General features: G+C 41.6%; 1 protein-coding gene across 1 annotated transcript; it reads left to right on the top strand.

The window, feature by feature from the left end:
- Window positions 1–582: 582 nt before the first annotated feature.
- CUNH12orf49 (chromosome unknown C12orf49 homolog) lies at window positions 583–8,396 on the top strand. The gene is made up of 4 exons (XM_009274024.1): window positions 583–763; window positions 2,062–2,213; window positions 2,946–3,059; window positions 4,125–8,396. Exons 1-4 carry the CDS (start codon window positions 667–669, stop codon window positions 4,206–4,208), a joined length of 447 nt encoding a protein of 148 aa, XP_009272299.1. The 5' UTR covers window positions 583–666; the 3' UTR covers window positions 4,209–8,396.
- Window positions 8,397–17,038: the final 8,642 nt, after the last annotated feature.

Here is a 17,038-nt window from a genome sequence, read left to right as displayed (position 1 = left end):
CCCGCTGGCGGGACATGCGGTCCCAGTCCCGGCACGCTGGGAGGCGGACTAAAAAAAAAAATCCCTCATCCCGGGGTAACTTTTGTTCTTCAAGTGCTGTTGCTGAGCTCCTGGGACATGCTGCCGTAAGAATTACATCATAATTAATAAATAAAGGCAGAAGTTAAAAAAGTCATGTCTGATACTGTATTTGACAGCAATAGTGTTTTGAACCAAAACTGGAAAAAAAAAAAATCTCGAAGACACGTGATTATTCTATTGTAATATCTCTTGTGAACTGTAATTCCACTAGTAAAGAACTTATAAAAGAGAAATATGTGTACCTATGGCTATTTAATATGATATATGCTACTTTTGTGGTTGTAAGTAACTGAGTTCGGCTGTGTTAGCTGATCCTGTGGTGAACTTGCATAGCCCCATTTCACTGGATTACACTGCTTTCACGCTGTGTATAGCAAAAAGTAAGCTACTGCAGGTAGTATGTTGCTTACTCCATTGACACTTGAATTTACAACTATTAGGCATTTTTAATGGTGGGAAAAGCATGTGGATGGGAATGGCAGAAGGAACTTTTATGTTTGGTTGCATTGCTGTCTTTCCTTGCAGGAAGAAAGGACAGTAAGAGATCGGAATCTCCTCCAAGTGCAAGAGCATGAGCAGCCGATCATGTGGAAGGTGAAGTTCAGTTCGGGAAACAGCAGTCAGCTGAGTAACCAGTGCAGGAATTCTGTGCAGGGGAAGCTCCTCATTACAGATGAACTGGGTATACTTGATACTAAGAATTTATTCTGCGTATTGCAGTGTTGAATGCTGCTTTGCCTGTCTGATTGTTGATGGCGCTTCCAAGTAACAACTGCTCCCTAGTAAGGCATTCTTACTGCAGAACCTCAGCTGTTGGCATTTTATCCTCAGACTGGATTGATTTTGCTGTGGCTGCAGACACTGCTGATCTGGTTCTGTGCACAGCAGGCTTGGGTGCAGCTGGACTCGGCTCAGGCACGGTACCTTATGAGTGTGGCTGTACTGTTTCCAGGACCACCTTAGATTCAAAGAACTCTAGTTACCTTTGCACAGAACTCAAACGTTGAGTCCTGCTCAATTTTAGTGTGGTTGCTTGCAGAGCTCTTTGTATCTCCCTGCAGTGTATTCCTGCTGTCGGGTATGTTAGGGAGAGTAATCAGGGAAACCTGATTGGCCTTGTATAGAGGCAGCTCAGGACTGGTATAATTAGTGCTTGGTCACAGTTAACAAGCTCATCTGACCCTTGTAAACCCAAGGATATCTCTTACAGGTTCTCAAATTAACCACTTGTTTTAAGTGTATGGAGCCTTTCCTGCCATGCACACATGCTTCCCCAGCGTGCTTGTTGCTCAGGCACTGGACCTTTCTTGACCAGAAATCAAGGCTGTAGAAAAACCACCACATCTTCTGTGATTTGCATCAATATTAAATGTAGCGCTGCCTGAATTATGCTTGCTGCTGATTCACTAAGGTCTCTAAAATCACGGATATCTTTCACAGTCTAACACTGTGGTAGTACAGTTTCCGTAAGGACAAACCCTGTGGTTCTATACCATTAAGGATTCCTCTCAACAGTGAATATTATAGCTATCCTGTGTGGATAAATCTAAGTCTCTTCATGTTGATCTATAAAGAGAGTTATCCAGACATAGACCAGTTGAAAGAATGTATGTCATAGTTTTCTCCGGTACAGTCATCACCAATCACTTTTCCCCTTCCAATCACAACAATGAATTATGCCAAAAAGAAATCAGAACTTAAATATTCTGCATTTAAAGACTCGTACTGTATATACAGCATATTAGAGTAGGTACATAATAGTTGTACAGATAACACCAGGTTGTAGTAAAACTCAGCTCTGTGTCCAAGTGTTATTTCAAAGAATTGGTAGTTAGGACTTCAGGCAAATTGAGGGGGATCATAATGCACTAAACGATAAATAAGCCTGTTCTTAAGTAATGTGATTCTTACTGTAGCTTTTCTATAGAACGTACAAAAGAGTACATCTTGCCAGTTGTTCCTACTGTTTTTGTTTTTCAGGCTACATCTGTGAGAGGAAGGACCTACTGGTAAATGGCTGTTGTAATGTCAACGTGCCCAGTACAAAGCTGTACAGCTGTGACAGCTGCCTTCCCAATGGCTGCTGCAGTGTGTACGAGTACTGTGTTTCCTGTTGCCTGCAGCCCAGCAAGGTGCATAGACTTTCTCCTGCTTTTCAGGTGTTCTCAGCTGCTCAGGTTCCTCTGTGGCTTAAAGTGCTTGTTTGTGAGGAGCTTTTCCCTTAGAGGGGACAGTTCCTTTTCTTGGAAGGATGAGGAAAGCCTGCAAGGATTGTATGGCAAGCTATAAATAAAACTTTAAAAAAATTCATCCTTCCCACCTTTGAGAGGAAATACTGGGAGCCTTGCAAAATGTTTCAGCTTCAGGGGAATTACATTTGCTGAAGGGAAATGATTGCAGAAAAGCTACTCCAGCCCATATCAGTTTTGCAATTAGCACTTCGCTGTGTTCTGTTAGCTTCTCTAGATTCTCCTCCTACTGCTGGGGTTCTGTGATGTGTTAACCTTTCAGTGCTTGCTAGAAATTCTAAGTGGGGTTGCTTACTATTCCTCTGATACTTGAGCTGTGTAGGTTAAGGTGGGCTTTGATTACTCCTTGTTGAAGTACGGTGTTTGTGTTTGGTTTTTTTTTTTGTTTTGTCGTCTCTTTTGCTAACCACTTCCTAGATTCTCCTCCTACTGCTGGGGTTCTGTGATGTGTTAACCTTTCAGTGCTTGCTAGAAATTCTAAGTGGGGTTGCTTACTATTCCTCTGATACTTGAGCTGTGTAGGTTAAGGTGGGCTTTGATTACTCCTTGTTGAAGTACGGTGTTTGTGTTTGGGTTTTTTTTTTGTTTTGTCGTCTTTTTTGCTAACCACTTTAGCAACATCTTCTGGAACGTTTCTTGAACCGGGCAGCTATTGCTTTCCAAAACCTCTTCATGGCAGTGGAAGATCGCTTTGAGTTGTGTCTGGCAAAATGTAGGACTTCATCACAGGTAAGACACAAGTACATGTCCAGGGCTCAAAAATGGAAAAATACCCAAAAAGTGCCCTTGGAAAATGGGGCTTGGTCCTATGAATGGCTGATCTGTTGTGCTTGCATGCACGCAGGCATTTTCATAAATGCTGAAGCTATGGCTGAGAGCTAATCTGAAAGCAATCCTCTGATTTGTAAGGTGAAATAGTAACATCGGCAGTAAATGAAGGGCAAAGTGCATATTTAGAGCAGGATGAGTTGTACACTCTCTTTAGAAAAGAGGTACGTAACTAAAAAGAGACTAGCTGAGTTCAATGACCGGTGAAGATCTCTGATGAGCTCTGGGGAAGATCTCGTAAGGATGAGAACAGTGAGAGTTGTTCCCGGTAGCTTCAGAATGCTATTTACTTTACGGTACATTTTTATACTTACCATATGCTGACAATCATCTGCATAGTAACTCAAAAAGTATGTTGTAATTTTTTTTCACCTTGGAACAGAGGTGAACTTCTGTTACCCATGTGATTTTATTATAAGTTTTGGTCTAAGCAAGCATTGGCCCTCTTAGAAAATGCTGTTGGGAGATGTCATGCAGCTTGAGTATTTAATATAGCAATAGGGATGGACTGCAAACAAAGGACATAGTTCCAAATGTCTCCAAAGTTGTTGTTTGTTTTTTTCCCCCCCCCCATAGTATCTGAACTCTAGCTTTATCAAGAAAAATGCACATATCTCAAGTAGCAACTTTATTATGCCTTGCTTGCTTAGGACATTTGACGATATTCCCGAAGCATATATAATGTTTTGGGGTTTTTTTTTTTTTTGAATATTGAATCTGTTCTCACCTACTTGGGTAGTCTCCTGAAAACAAGGGTCTGGGTATGGTTTGACATTAAAGTGCTATAATATAGCAACTGTCTTTTATATGTTGGGAGTGCAGTGTTGTTTGACTCCAGATGATATTCTAATGTGTAGAAGAATTTGGGAATCTTTTGCATACGTATAAATGTTCTGGGTTTTGGCCCTCAGTGAAGGGATGTATTGTTTCAATATGTGTTAAAGCTTCTCCTCCTCTTCCTGACAGAGTGTACAGCATGAAAACACCTACAGAGATCCAATTGCAAAATACTGCTATGGTGAATATCCCCCAGAGCTTCTGCCTGTTTGAAAGCTGCATGATCTAAGCAACAAAGGGAAGGAACTGGAGACTAGAATCCAAAAGAGCAAGACAACAGCTGCTGCTTTACAGGACCCTCAGTGTAAATGGCTTATGTTGTTTCTGGGGACAAACCCAGAGGTGTACAGTGTAAGCAAGGGACTTAAGTTCTCCGGGATTGAATCTTGCTTTCTTCAGTTTGTTATGCACCTGCTTTAGAGTACGAGGTACTAGTACTGTACTAGAGTACTAGTACATTCTTTGAATACTTCCTCTAAATTTTAGGATGCACAGAGTCGATCTAGGCTGTAAAACATCATAGGAAAAATACCTAATGTAGCTTTGGAGCTGCACGTGGAGGTTCAATTGTGTCTCTGCAGTCCAGAGACTTTCCAGAGTGACAGTAATAATTGGAGGACTTTTGCTTTTTAGAGGGTAAAGCATGCCTGGTTGTGCTTCTCTCTCTGGAGCACTTCTTGACATGCATGGTGTACACTACATATGTAATTATGAATTATTTATTCATTTTATATGGATTACTAGCTGAAAGTACTGATGCTTTGCATAGGTAGTTGTTGATGCCTTTCAGTCACTGTTTTGTTACGTCAGGTAGAAAGGATATTTTAGATCCTGACTAAAATTGGTTGGTTTTTTTTCCTCCTTAGTCTAAAGGAATTGTATTGGGATTTGTCACTATAGTGCTTACGTTCCTCTTAGTGAGTTTAAAGCATTTAGAACTCCAATGGAGTTGTTATTCTGTCAAAGTCCCATAGCATGAGAGAAGAGCAGGGATCTGCCTAGGATGGGATGTTTATTGTCTGTAAACGCTTTCCTTGTTACTCTGCAACAGTTTCCTCGAAGAGGAGTCTTAGTCTTTTAAACAGCTCTCTGCTAGTCCACTTTCTGACAGGGAGCACTGAAGATTTGTTTGCTTGAACTTGTTCAGGCCTTGGTAATTCAAATGTACTTCACTCCTGGTTGTGCAGGAGGCAAAAGGGTGGAGTTGTTCTAGGATTTCAGTTTAATGATGTCCTTGTGCATGAAGTAATTAGAATGTCAGAACATAGTGCAGGGCCTCCTCTGAGGACAACTGTGTTGCATGAGTTCAGTTAAACAGTCATGATGTTTTTGATTTGCTGTTTGACCTACTTGCTACTCTGGAATTTTGGTCTGATCAGAATGGCACTAGAACAGTGTTGGTTCTCCCACAATTTCTCCTAACTCTCTAAAGTTGCAATTTAAACTGTCTCCCTCTTAAGGCCACTCAACACAGAAAAGATGGATAGAGAACCTGTAAAATGCTGACTAAATTTGTGCTCCCCTTGCAAGTCACTGGGCAAAGTCCAAGTGCTAGACGAAATTGGGCTGTTCTTTTCTATATGCAGCGCCTCATTTCTCTTGTTTTTACACCATCCATCTCCTCCATGATTTTGACTTTGTGTATGCTTATTTAAACTGATACTTCCTATCCCCTGACTGAAATAAAACAATCTACAGAGGCTTTAAAAAAAACCCAACAAACAAACAACCCAAGCACAGTGGTGGAGTATCCTGGTGCAAAAGATCTGTAGAATGCTATTGCAATTACATATGATATAAACAAGTAGTGTTATCAGCCATCTGATAAAATCCACTTGCATTGTTTTCATTGTTCTTTCCCAGAAGTCATCAAGTGAGATAATGGTTCTGTCAGCAGATTCTCTTGAAAATCTTGTTTCTCCAAAAGCTTAAAAGCTTTAGTGATAGCAGTTTATCCAGCAGAAAATCTGTCTCCCCTTTGCTGCCATCCTATGGCAACTTGCTGCAGCAGATGTGATACAGTGTGAAGATGCAGTGTGAAAGGCTGTCTTCAGAGGGTAGCAGAGGTTACTTCTCTTTTCAGTGTTAAACAGATTCTTCACCCCTGTTCCAGCACTTCATAACAGTTTTCCCCAGGGAAGGCCATCAGGTTGGTCTGTTACACCATTCCTGCTGAGATGTATTCTAGCACTTCATGTTTTTGCACCACGACTGCTGATATCAAGACACTGATGGCTTACTCTTGCTTTCTTTTTCAACTTGGTATTAATTCTTTATCAGGTGATACCACCGCTTGAAGCAGTAATTGTAAGAAATCATAAGAACAAACCTAATTCAGACAACGTTAGTGGGAATTCCTGGCCCCCTTCTCTTCTAGAAAAACAGGATGTGATCAGAAGTGCATTGTGACCATTGTCCGTTCAATGGGACAGAAACGGCATCCTCCCTCCCTGGTTGTTGAGCTGTTCAACTAGTGTCTATACTATATGTTAAATCATTAAAAACTTATCTGTGTTCCAAAATACTGCCTGTTGTCATGTCTTTCCTTGAACTACAAGGCAACTGTACCAAAATGTAAACTTGAAGAATGCAGCGGAGCAGAGAGGGATACTAACTTGAATATGTGTAATAAAGGCAAGCGAGTAGAGGCAGACAGGAAATCTATTTCGTTTCAATCCAAGAAAAGAGCATGCTTCTCTGTGGTGCACAGAAAGATCTGGTCCTTTGCAAAAGTGGATTGAGCAGGGAAAGGAATGCAAATAATTGCTTCATGTTGTGAAGATATGATGAGAAATGTCAAATCTGTGCTTCCTGGTAATACTACTGTGTGGTTTAAGTGATGTTCATCCCTCTTGCAAAAAAGCTTGGTGACTCTGTGGTTGTCAGTGGCTGTCTGACATCTCCTTTCTGTTTGTCAGCTAAGAGACTCAGGTTGTTGACTTGTGTTTGGCAGCAGATTTAGTGAGAGCCCTTGATGGAACGACTAGCTCTGCTTATCTGCACTGAGGTCAATGCTGGGGATAATTGAATGGGTTGTGTACTCCTTGATTTCTGTAGTTTACAGGAATATTAATGCTAGTGAAAAATGGTACCAGCTGACATCTAATGAGGAACAGGTATAGTATTTGGCTGTACCAATTTGGAAAGAGTAATCTGTGGCAGAAGGGCAAAGCAGTAACTGCCATCTTAGCTGAATTTAAACTTGAGCCATTGGCCTTGAAAGAACCTGCTGTACTGCTCCCTTGGGATGGTACATGGAGAATTGGATAAAAATTCTTATTGTGATGGGCTGGAGTTCTGAAAAGGCAAAAGCAAACTTCAGGCTTGAGGCCAGCAGTTGATGAGTTGGGATCATGGTTTCTGCATTCTCAGAATCTCACTCACTGCAGTGGCAATTCTCTCTATATCCTGTAAGTGTTCAGGCTTTAATCACTTGGAGAACTTTCTAACAAACCATGTTAGTAGTCAATTTTGGAATATAAAGCACTAAGCACAGCAAATTCTAAGCATGAGTCTTTGTTCTGATATGCTTTTAAAAAGCAAACACTGTATTGACTTCCCTCATCATGTAGCTGCACAGGCTCGAGCTTTAGGATTTGTTCTGTCTTGTTCTAGTCACTTAAACTGCAAACACACTAGTTCTTTAACCTAGCACCATAATGTGATATTTGTTCTTCAGCTCTTCTAGTCAAGGAGAGGTGGGGGAGGAGGTGAAAAGGAATTCGCTAACTCAGCAAGTTCCACAAAAGATGGAGTTCAGCAAATTATTGGTGCTTTAATAAGTCCTCTGCATTTCTTCACAACCAGAGGCAAACAACTAACTATAGGCAGACGGGGAAAAATGCCAACTTCAAAACCTGCAGGGAAGATGGGAAAGTACTTAGTTCTTCATTTTTGAGCCATATCTAATTAAACAGGCAGTCCTATCTAATATTTTTGTCAAATAAGGTCTGACTTGTAGCAACATGCATATTGTCTACATGTTTTCCATTTTTGAGGCAGTCATATGGCCACAGATTTTTCTTAGAAATCACGGTTCTTAGTAGATTAGAAGTATAGGTCTTAAGCAAGAATTCTCAGGATGCTTTCAGATTGAAGCATGTTTGTTGCTGTGGTCTGCTGTTTCGCCTATGGTGAAATAAGACAAAGTTGCAGAGTAGAGAAAAGAAAGAAATTAATTCTGGCTGAAAAGCTTGCCTTGTAGAAGCTTTTCTAGTATGTATTTCAATTAAGGGGATAGAAGACCACAAGCTATAGTTGCAAATGGAATGGGAGGCAGGTGTTAGTTCACCTCTGAGATTACAATTAATTTGTTTCTACTATTAATGGTTGAAATGAGGATTAGCACCTGATTTCTTGCCAGTTTAATGGAAGCTTCCAATAAAATCCAGCTCTCACTTATCCAGTGTATTTTCTGTCTCTCTGCATGCACCTACAGAGTAAGGCACGCTAATAAGAATCATATGTCAATTGTCTGCATTCTGTTCCTGTCCTGCACAAAATTTGTTTAGATTTTAAACTCCTCAGAGCAAAAAGACAACTCTACATTTGTAGTTCCTATGACTTCTGACCATGGCCTCACCTGGAGCCTTTAATGTACCTATTCATATGAATAATACCTGTCTTACACACACGCACACAAAAATAAATCACTATTTGAAGAAGTTGGTTAAGGTTGAGTGTAAGTCACAGGTGCCCAGCCACACCAGCATCCTAAGCTACTGACATTGTCATATGCATAAAAATGCTTCTATCAGCTCTGTAAAATGACACTGGGTATGCTGTATCCACATCTTCAAACTGAAGAATGTAGACTATTTGCAAACTACAGTTGCAGAGCTGCTTAATGATAAAAGTTGTGCTATGTGAGGAAATAAACATGTTCATGCATGGATGAACAGGGTCCTAATTTATCTAAATCGCTGATGCCTTAAAAGTACACATTAAATTAAAAAATCCCCATCCTCTGTAGTAGCAAACGCATACAAAAGTATGAGTAAGCAAATGTAATGTACCTCTTCTGATGTCTTTTAATCTGCTCAACTTCTTGTGTCAGCCTACAAGCTTACTTGTAGTAGCATGTCTCAACCGGTGTAACAGCGAGGATCAGCCAGCAGAGGTTACCACAGCATTTGGATAAAAGCTGGTCTCCTCCCCGTGGAGTCAGGCTGGCAGATGGCCCTTAGACCTGAATTTCACTGAGCAAAAGGCAGGCAAACCTACAAGTACAGAACACGAGTCATTACATTGCTCCAGGAAAACGTGTGGAGCGTCTGTCTGGAATTACTCCTGCACCTTTGGCTTGGCCACCCAAACCCACAAAATAAACTTACCTGTGAGGGCTGCCTGGGTTTTCAACCTGTTGGGCAGTCATGGGTGCTAATGTGGGAAAATAGCCACGGTACCGGGGCAACCTGATAGACAACTGCTGTACTAAAACAATAATTATAAAAAAAACCCTGACCCTCACGGCAGGGGGAGAAATTGGAGAGATTTGCCCAACTGCTGCTGTGTCCTGGTCTGTCATGGTGGTTCTCCTCACGCCGCAGGGGAGCTGCGCTCTGACAACGCAGTGAAAAAGGCTCCTCCCTCCGAGTCAGGGCCCGGAGGTGTGAAGGGAAGGCTTTGCGGTCGAGGCCGGGGCTTCTGCAGGGTTGAGGAGGGCTGGCGCCAGGGCGCAGGGTGAGCCCCCCCCCCGCCGCCTCCCCGTTCGGCCCCGTTTCCCGCTTTTTTCCTCTCACACTACCACCCCCCCATTAGCTGCCCGGCCCGGGGCGAGGGGAACCCTGAGCTGAGGCCGCCGCTGTGGTAACGAACCGGGCCCCGGGACGAGGCTCTCGGACAGGACGGGGCGTCGTGGCTCTCAGACCGGTCTCCTGCCGTTCACGGGGCTCCATAACCGTGTTCGGACCGCGACCTTCGGCTGGAGCGTCCTCTCCCGCGCTGCGCGGCGGTGGCGCCCGGGGGGTCTTCCTGGCGGGGTCGGCGTTTGAGGCAGCGTCGGGGCAGTTGAGGTCGCACGGCGAGGCGCGTCGGCGCTGCCCTAACGCGTGTCGACGCCGAGATGCTGCTTTGTTTCAGCAGTAGTTTTGTTTACATTCGCTTAGAAGCTTCCCCTGACTGACTACAGCTGAACGAGCCTGCTGTGGGGTTGCTTTTTTTTTTTTTTTTTGTTGAAACAAACATGCACAAGGCCGGATTTTAACGTGTCAATAAGCCTTAACCTCGCTGCTGCCCTGTTGTGTTCCTTGTACTTGGGGGACTGTGGGGGTTCTTTTTTTTTTTTTTTTTTGTTGAAAAAAACATGCACAAGGCCGGATTTTAACGTGTCAATAAGCCTTAACCTCGCTGCTGCCCTGTTGTGTTCCTTGTACTTGGGGGACCGGTCCCGGCCGCCTCCGCGCCCTGTGGGACAGCAGAGCGGTTCAGCCCCTCAGAGCCCTGTTTTCCTCCTCCTTTTCCCCAGCCTCTCACCGCAGAGCGCTGTGGTTCTGCCTTTTAACCTCCTGCCACCCCTAAACCTGCTTTCATTTTTCTTCTCTCAGCTCACTGACTGGTCTGGTTTCTCTTTTTTTTTTCTCCTTTTTCTCCTTTCCTCTCCTTAGGCCCCTGTATCTTTTTTCCCTCCCCGTGCTTTGCCTTGGATCTGTCTCAGCTGTAGTAACTGAAGGTTGAAATAGGGTAGTGGAAATTCTCCCTCCTAGAGGAAATGTTGCTTTTCGAAGTAGGGAGAGGTAGTGTAGCAATCCCCCATGCTTTTGAGATAAGAGGGCATCTCTCTACTCTTTTTTCCCCTTCTCAATTTCTCTTCACCCCCACTTTAATCTGGTGCTAGCTGTAGCTTTCCAGTGTCTCAGTCCACCTTTGCTTTGAGTATTTATGCAAAATTTCATACTGTCATGGTTGCAGTGTGTGTTAAAAGGCATACCCATCCAAAGTTTCAGGAGAGAAAACTAGTGTTTCTCGGCACCTGTGCTGTCAGCTGGGCTGGGAAGCAGAGTATGAGTTTTCCCACTTACATTGTGTTTGTCCCTAAGAACTCAGATCTTGGACCTGTATCCTACTAGGCAAATGCATCTCAAATAGATGGGTTTTGCTTTGATAAACATACATTTACTTTTTCAGCAACAAGAGTTCTAAATCTATTTGAAAGTTACTGAAAACCTCTAGCTTGCCGAAGAAAGCATTTGTCCGAATTACGATATCCTAGCTTGCTGCCAACAGCAGATGAGGCTTGCTTGCAGGAGAAATATGACTTATGAAAAAGAAAGGTGTGCATGCTATCTGATGTCAATCTTTCATTGTGAAAAGCTTATATTTAGAATTTGTTGTAATGCCAAAATAGCACCAGCATCAGTTAAACTATTTTTTTTTTGAGTGGTTACTTAAAATTTTGTTATTATCTCAAAATGAGCTCAGATGAGTTGCGCTTATGAACCTTCATCTCACTGTATGGAAGCCCGGCCCTATGCTGAAAAGTAATTCTAAAAAAATATATAAACAATGATGTCCTCCTTTGCTTAGTGACGCCTGGGAAGACTAGCTCTCAGTGTTCTACGTGCTTTTATGCTGTCCTGCTAGTTTATAAATTCAGGCTGGGTTCTATCTGTATCGTGCATATTCCTATTTATAAAAGCTTTGCAGTTGGAAGTGAGATGATTTACTGGTGATACATGAACCCGAACAGTGGTGTTGAATGCTGAGAGTTCTAATTCTTAAGTGGTCAGCAATCACAAGCCAGGTCCACTCCTAACACCATAATAAATTTAAAAATAGGTGAGAGCAGTGCTTGTTTACCATCTGAAGATGGCCTAATGAAGTTTCAGTTTTGAGTTCCTCTCTGCAACTGTAGAGGTTTCATTTTTCTTTCTTGTGTAAAAACTGAGGTTTCTATGTGGCCACCTTACTCCAGCAGCTGCAACTGGAAAAAAAGCAACAAATACTATGAGACCCATGAAAACATTGTGGGAGCTGGCGACTGGCAGCTGTTATGTCTGCAAAATGAGTGAAATAAAAATCAGACTTCACCCTATATGGACTTAGTTGCTTCTGCATGTAAAATGGAAACTCATTCAGAGTTTTTTTAGTACACAAGTAATACTCAGCTACAGAAGACCTGTTAAGGAGCTGTAATTTTTATAAAGTCATTTTTTCTGATCCTGAGTCCTACAACTAAAAAAATGGTGGTGTGGTGGAATTCCTTTGGAATTTATTAAGTGCTGTAAGTTGGGTAAAGACTGAGAGCTTTGGACCTCATCAGGATTCTCCCTGGCTTCCTACCAGCTGGCTTTCAGGTAGGTTCCATATAAAGAGCTGATATATTCTGTCCTCAAAACCAGAGTTTGCAGTGGAAATGCTGTAAGGGACCAGGCTATGAAAACAAATTAAGCTATCTATTTGTGAGCATCAGTGAAACATTTTGTGATGTTACACTATATGCACTTGTCACAGTCCTGCCACATCAAGGTTAGAGTGAGAAGGTGACTAGCTGGCAGTCACTTAATCAAACGGAGATGTTGATTTCTCAGGTAACCCAGGCAGGGTGAGGCTTGCATGCTCCGTTGCTTTTAACAGCCAGATAATGAATATGCTTTCCAGAATTCGTGTTTCTCATAGTGGAAGCAGCAGCTGCATGTGATCTGTGTTGCTGTCAAAGGAAAGTGAGATGTAGTTAATTCAGGTCTACACAACAAAGACATATTGATCAGGGCTCTTCTTGCTATGGTTGGATATCTACAATAACAATGACTAGGACAATGCAGCAAGCCAGGATGGCAAAACCAAATATGCTTTGTCTTAATTCGAAAAGTGAGAGGGCTTACCACCTAGCTTCGCTGCTAAGCATCAGCAATTTCAGAGCAATTCTGCTCCAGTCTTCAAAGGGTCAGTAAGATACTGAAATCAAGTGAAAAGGGCACATCTTGTTCATGTCATTATAAATACACTTCATTTGTAGCTATAAGGTTAAAATCATGGATTCAGTACAAACAGCTTGCAATGGATCAGTTCCATGTGATTTTAAAAAACCCTATGTTTATGGAATCTGGACAAAGTTATACTGAGCTGCTTACGGAGGTACTGAATGTTGCAGGAATTGTATGGAGTGGATGTATACATTATGTTTCCTCTGTTCCTTCTCTACTAGTAGTACTTGGATGTGGATGATTATGAGCTATATTTTTAGTTGAGTATTTCAGTGTATTTTTTTAGTGCAAAGCTAAAAATCCTTGTATACTGGTTTTGTAATAAAAAATGTAATTATTATTTTTATTTCTTGCAGAGGTACCCAACTCATTGTCTGTCTTCCCACTTTCTCTTCCTGTCAGTTTCCCTTAATAGCTGTGTCTGCTTTTCTTTTGTTCATGTGTTGTGCAGAAGAAAAATGGGCACTAACAGGTTTGCTAATTACTATAAAATTCTTCCCAGCCTTCTTCTGTTCAGATCATTCTATTAGCTAAAGTAATGGAGTGCAATGGCATGATGGCTCTCACACTTTTCATTATATAAGGTCTTTCTGGTGCAATATATTACAGGGATTGTCTTCAGGGGCAGGCTATTGTCACCAATAGCTTTTGATTTTCTACATCTGCTGTTTTCTTTTATCTCTTTTTTTCTACTGTGTTGATCCTCCTTATCTTTCCTAAATGACTTTTAAGGGCACAGGACTGTTAGCCTCCTGCTTCCTCAGTTTTTGCTAGGAAGTAGCAAAGCTGAGTATTGGCGTGCTCAGTATCTTGCCACACAGTCCTCTGACCAGTGTCAGTACATCCACATCAGTTCAACAGTTCCTGTCAGTTTTAAGCTTTACTACTATACCTAAAGGCAAGGTCTTTACCCTTACTGCATCATTTTGCTACTGACACTTATTTTTCCTTACTTATCAGTATTGTCAATGTCATCTTCTTCAGCAGTATTTACGGCAGCAGACTTTTGTCTCATCACTCTAATTATATTAGCTCCAGTGATTGTACTTTCACCTCATTACTGAAATAAAGTTAACATTAATGAGAGTCATGCAGCTAAACCTCTGCTCACCTCTCTGGAAATTTATTCTAATGATGAAAAGGAGATGCATGTGGATCTATTTAAAAGCAAGCTAGCTTTTTTCCCCACCCCCACCTAGCTACCTACCAAATTCAGTGTTAAATAAAGTCTTTTGTTATTAAGAGCTGATGATGCAAAAGAATCCAAATACATTACACAGCATTAACAAGGACAAATGATGCTGGTTAAACACTGATCTATGTACTGGTCTGCTACAGAGTTCCTTTATGACCCAAATTTCTGTGTTGCTGCTGCTTCTGGAAAGGGTTTCTCATATCTGACTCTCACAGTAAGTTAGCCATAAGGCACTTGGAGATCCTAGGGGGTATACTAGGAAAGTTCAAGATACTATCAAGTGTAACAGTAATTGCACCTATAAATGAGATGAAGCATTGAGAGAGAGGTGGAAATTGTTTATAGAAGACACAGCAAGGCTTTGAGCTGAAAGAAGAAATATAATTTAGATAAGCAAAGTTAATGAGATAAAACAAATGTACATGATGCATGCACCGAGCAAAGGGGCTCACGAGATCTTTCACTGATCAGAATTTGGATTTACAGTAAAAGCAGTCATTTTGCTACTGGTCACTGCTAGGGAAGCCATATCAGTAGAGGTGGTTTGTTTGTGGGCTTTTGTTTGTTTGTTAGTGAAAGGTGAGAGAATAAGAATTCTCTTTTTATTAAATCTTTTTACAAGTAGCTACCATAACGTCGCCTCAGTCCTGTCCAAGGCCACTGTCTGCTGTAGCAGCACAGGTTAACTAGAAAGACAGTAATATTGACCAAAAGGAATACATCCTCTGAACAACCTTATTGTTTGATGTTTTCCTTAGGTGTTACCTCTTCATGTATGAAACTAGACTGAGCGTGGTGTAGTTTAAGAGGTCCAAAATTATTCTTGCTAAAAACTTGCATATATTTTAAAGAGCTTTTATATAAAAAAAATGTTCACCCCACACAATGTTGTGAGCAAACCAACCTCCTTTGTGTTCAAAAATACAAAGATATGGCTTACTAAAAAATACCACTGGCCTGTACAGTGTAAGTGGAATGTTTTAGACCGTAAGTGTTCTAAAATGCTTGCTTTAGACTTTCAAAGAAAAAAGTAATCCAAGAATTGCCAAAGCATGGTTGACTCAGAAGAGGGAGTGAAATATTACTGTAATGATAACCATGTTTTGACCTATTTCAGATTACCGGGTGGAGAAGTATTTTCTCCCTTGTGCAGGTTTGTGATTTTGACCACAAAGTTCACAAGGAAGAATATGTAGACTTGTCACCAAAAGAGAAGCTTTCTAATAGGAAGACTGTTTAAGTTAGCCTTTTCAAATGTCAAAATCCTAAACTAAATAGATAAAGTTGGATAAAGGTAACCCTTTACAAAGGTTGGTGAAATAACATTATCGCCCTTTGGCAGAGGGAGAAATTGAAACACAGTGTTTAGGAGACATCAGTCTTGTCAGATGATGCAGCAGGAGCGGGCTGGGGCATAGCGTCTAAAACTGGCCCCTGGATTGCTGTCCTGCTCTGCCTTCTGGAGATTTCTGCCTTCTCTTTCTGAGATTGCTGCTGTTGTGCCTGAAGATAGCACTGACTCATGTCTGTAGTCACAAACTGAGTATGTCGCGTTGAAATGTGCCTTATGAAATAATTCCTATTGAGAGATTTTTACAAGACTTTATTCTAAAGCAGCTTTTGTTATAGATGCAGACAAAATGAAATATTCTCTATATAAGCAACGTGAATGAAATAATTTTCAGCTCATGTTTCGTGGTCATTCCTACTGCTCCTGCAAGCACTCTGCTTCAAAAATAGTCTCCATCAGCTGCAGTTTGTTCTTTTCCCTTTATGTGCACATCCCCCTCTTCCCCCACCTGCTTCCCAGCTTGGCTTTTCCTCATCTTGGTGCCCAGGAAATGCCAGTGTCTAGTTGAATGAGCTCTGCTATAAATCAAAGTGTCATCACTTAGCTGGTAGAAGTGATTTAATTAATGCGTCACGCCATCCCCAGAGCCTCTCCCCACCTGACTGCTAATCAACCTTCATCAGCAGGAGGAAAATGTAGCCCTTCTTAGAACTATACAGGAGAGACTGAAGGAAAGACAGTTAATTGCAGCTGCAGAGATCAGCCTTGTCACTTGTCTCTAATCTGTTGTCTGCTTCTTGAAATACTGCTGTCCTGGTCTCTTACAAGCCATGCTTACCTCTGTTCATACAGAAATTATCTAGTATCGTATCACCTTCTGTCAGAAAATGTATTTGGCAGATGACATATTTAAAAGCATCCTATTGTGCATATGAGTACCGTAGCAACTTCTACAGCCTGAGTACTCTTTTAGCTGGAATGAACAGTTTATACATAAACACTTTCTGTGCGCTGTGGATGCACTTCATAGGTGGTGCTGTGCAGTTAACACTGCAGATCACTGAGCCAAAAATGGTCGTGCCAGCATGGAATTACAGGGCAGATGTTGTTAGCAAGTGGTACCCTTTGTCAGCTGCTGAATAAATAGTTGATGGGTATATATGTGTCAAAATGCTAATTTCTGCATAAGCCAGAGCACTTGTCCATTTCAGTTTGGTGGCTTCCACCACTTAGGGCAGGATCTGTGGTAATGGGAGTCTCAGCCTCCATCTATTGGATAACATGAGCATAAGAAAAGTTTAGGGAGTGTCATACTTGTGACTATTCATAGTTATATAGGCAATCAAGATAAATATGGAAATTAGCACTTGTGGGAAGCAGTGTTTTTTCTGGTAGCTAGAGTAGAAAACTGAGAGTCAGGATTCCTGCTTTCTAGGTTCGACCACTCCCAAGTTGCCAGATGACCATGAGAAAGACACTCAGCTAGTTTTTTTCTGTGTTTGCCCCAACTATAATGTCTGCTAGAGAAGGACATGTACTTATGATAGGACACACTCTGCTCTCTTTGTTTAACCAGTTCTACTGAAGCAGATGGGCCTGCACTGCCTTCTGTGGAGGTCTATGAGACTCATCA

Source organism: Aptenodytes forsteri, unplaced genomic scaffold (genome assembly GCF_000699145.1).
Source record: "Aptenodytes forsteri isolate BGI_AS27 unplaced genomic scaffold, ASM69914v1 Scaffold415, whole genome shotgun sequence".
Lineage (NCBI taxonomy): Eukaryota > Metazoa > Chordata > Aves > Sphenisciformes > Spheniscidae > Aptenodytes > Aptenodytes forsteri.
The sequence above is the reverse complement of the archived record's forward strand: the minus strand, read 5'-3'. Positions and strand labels throughout refer to the sequence as shown.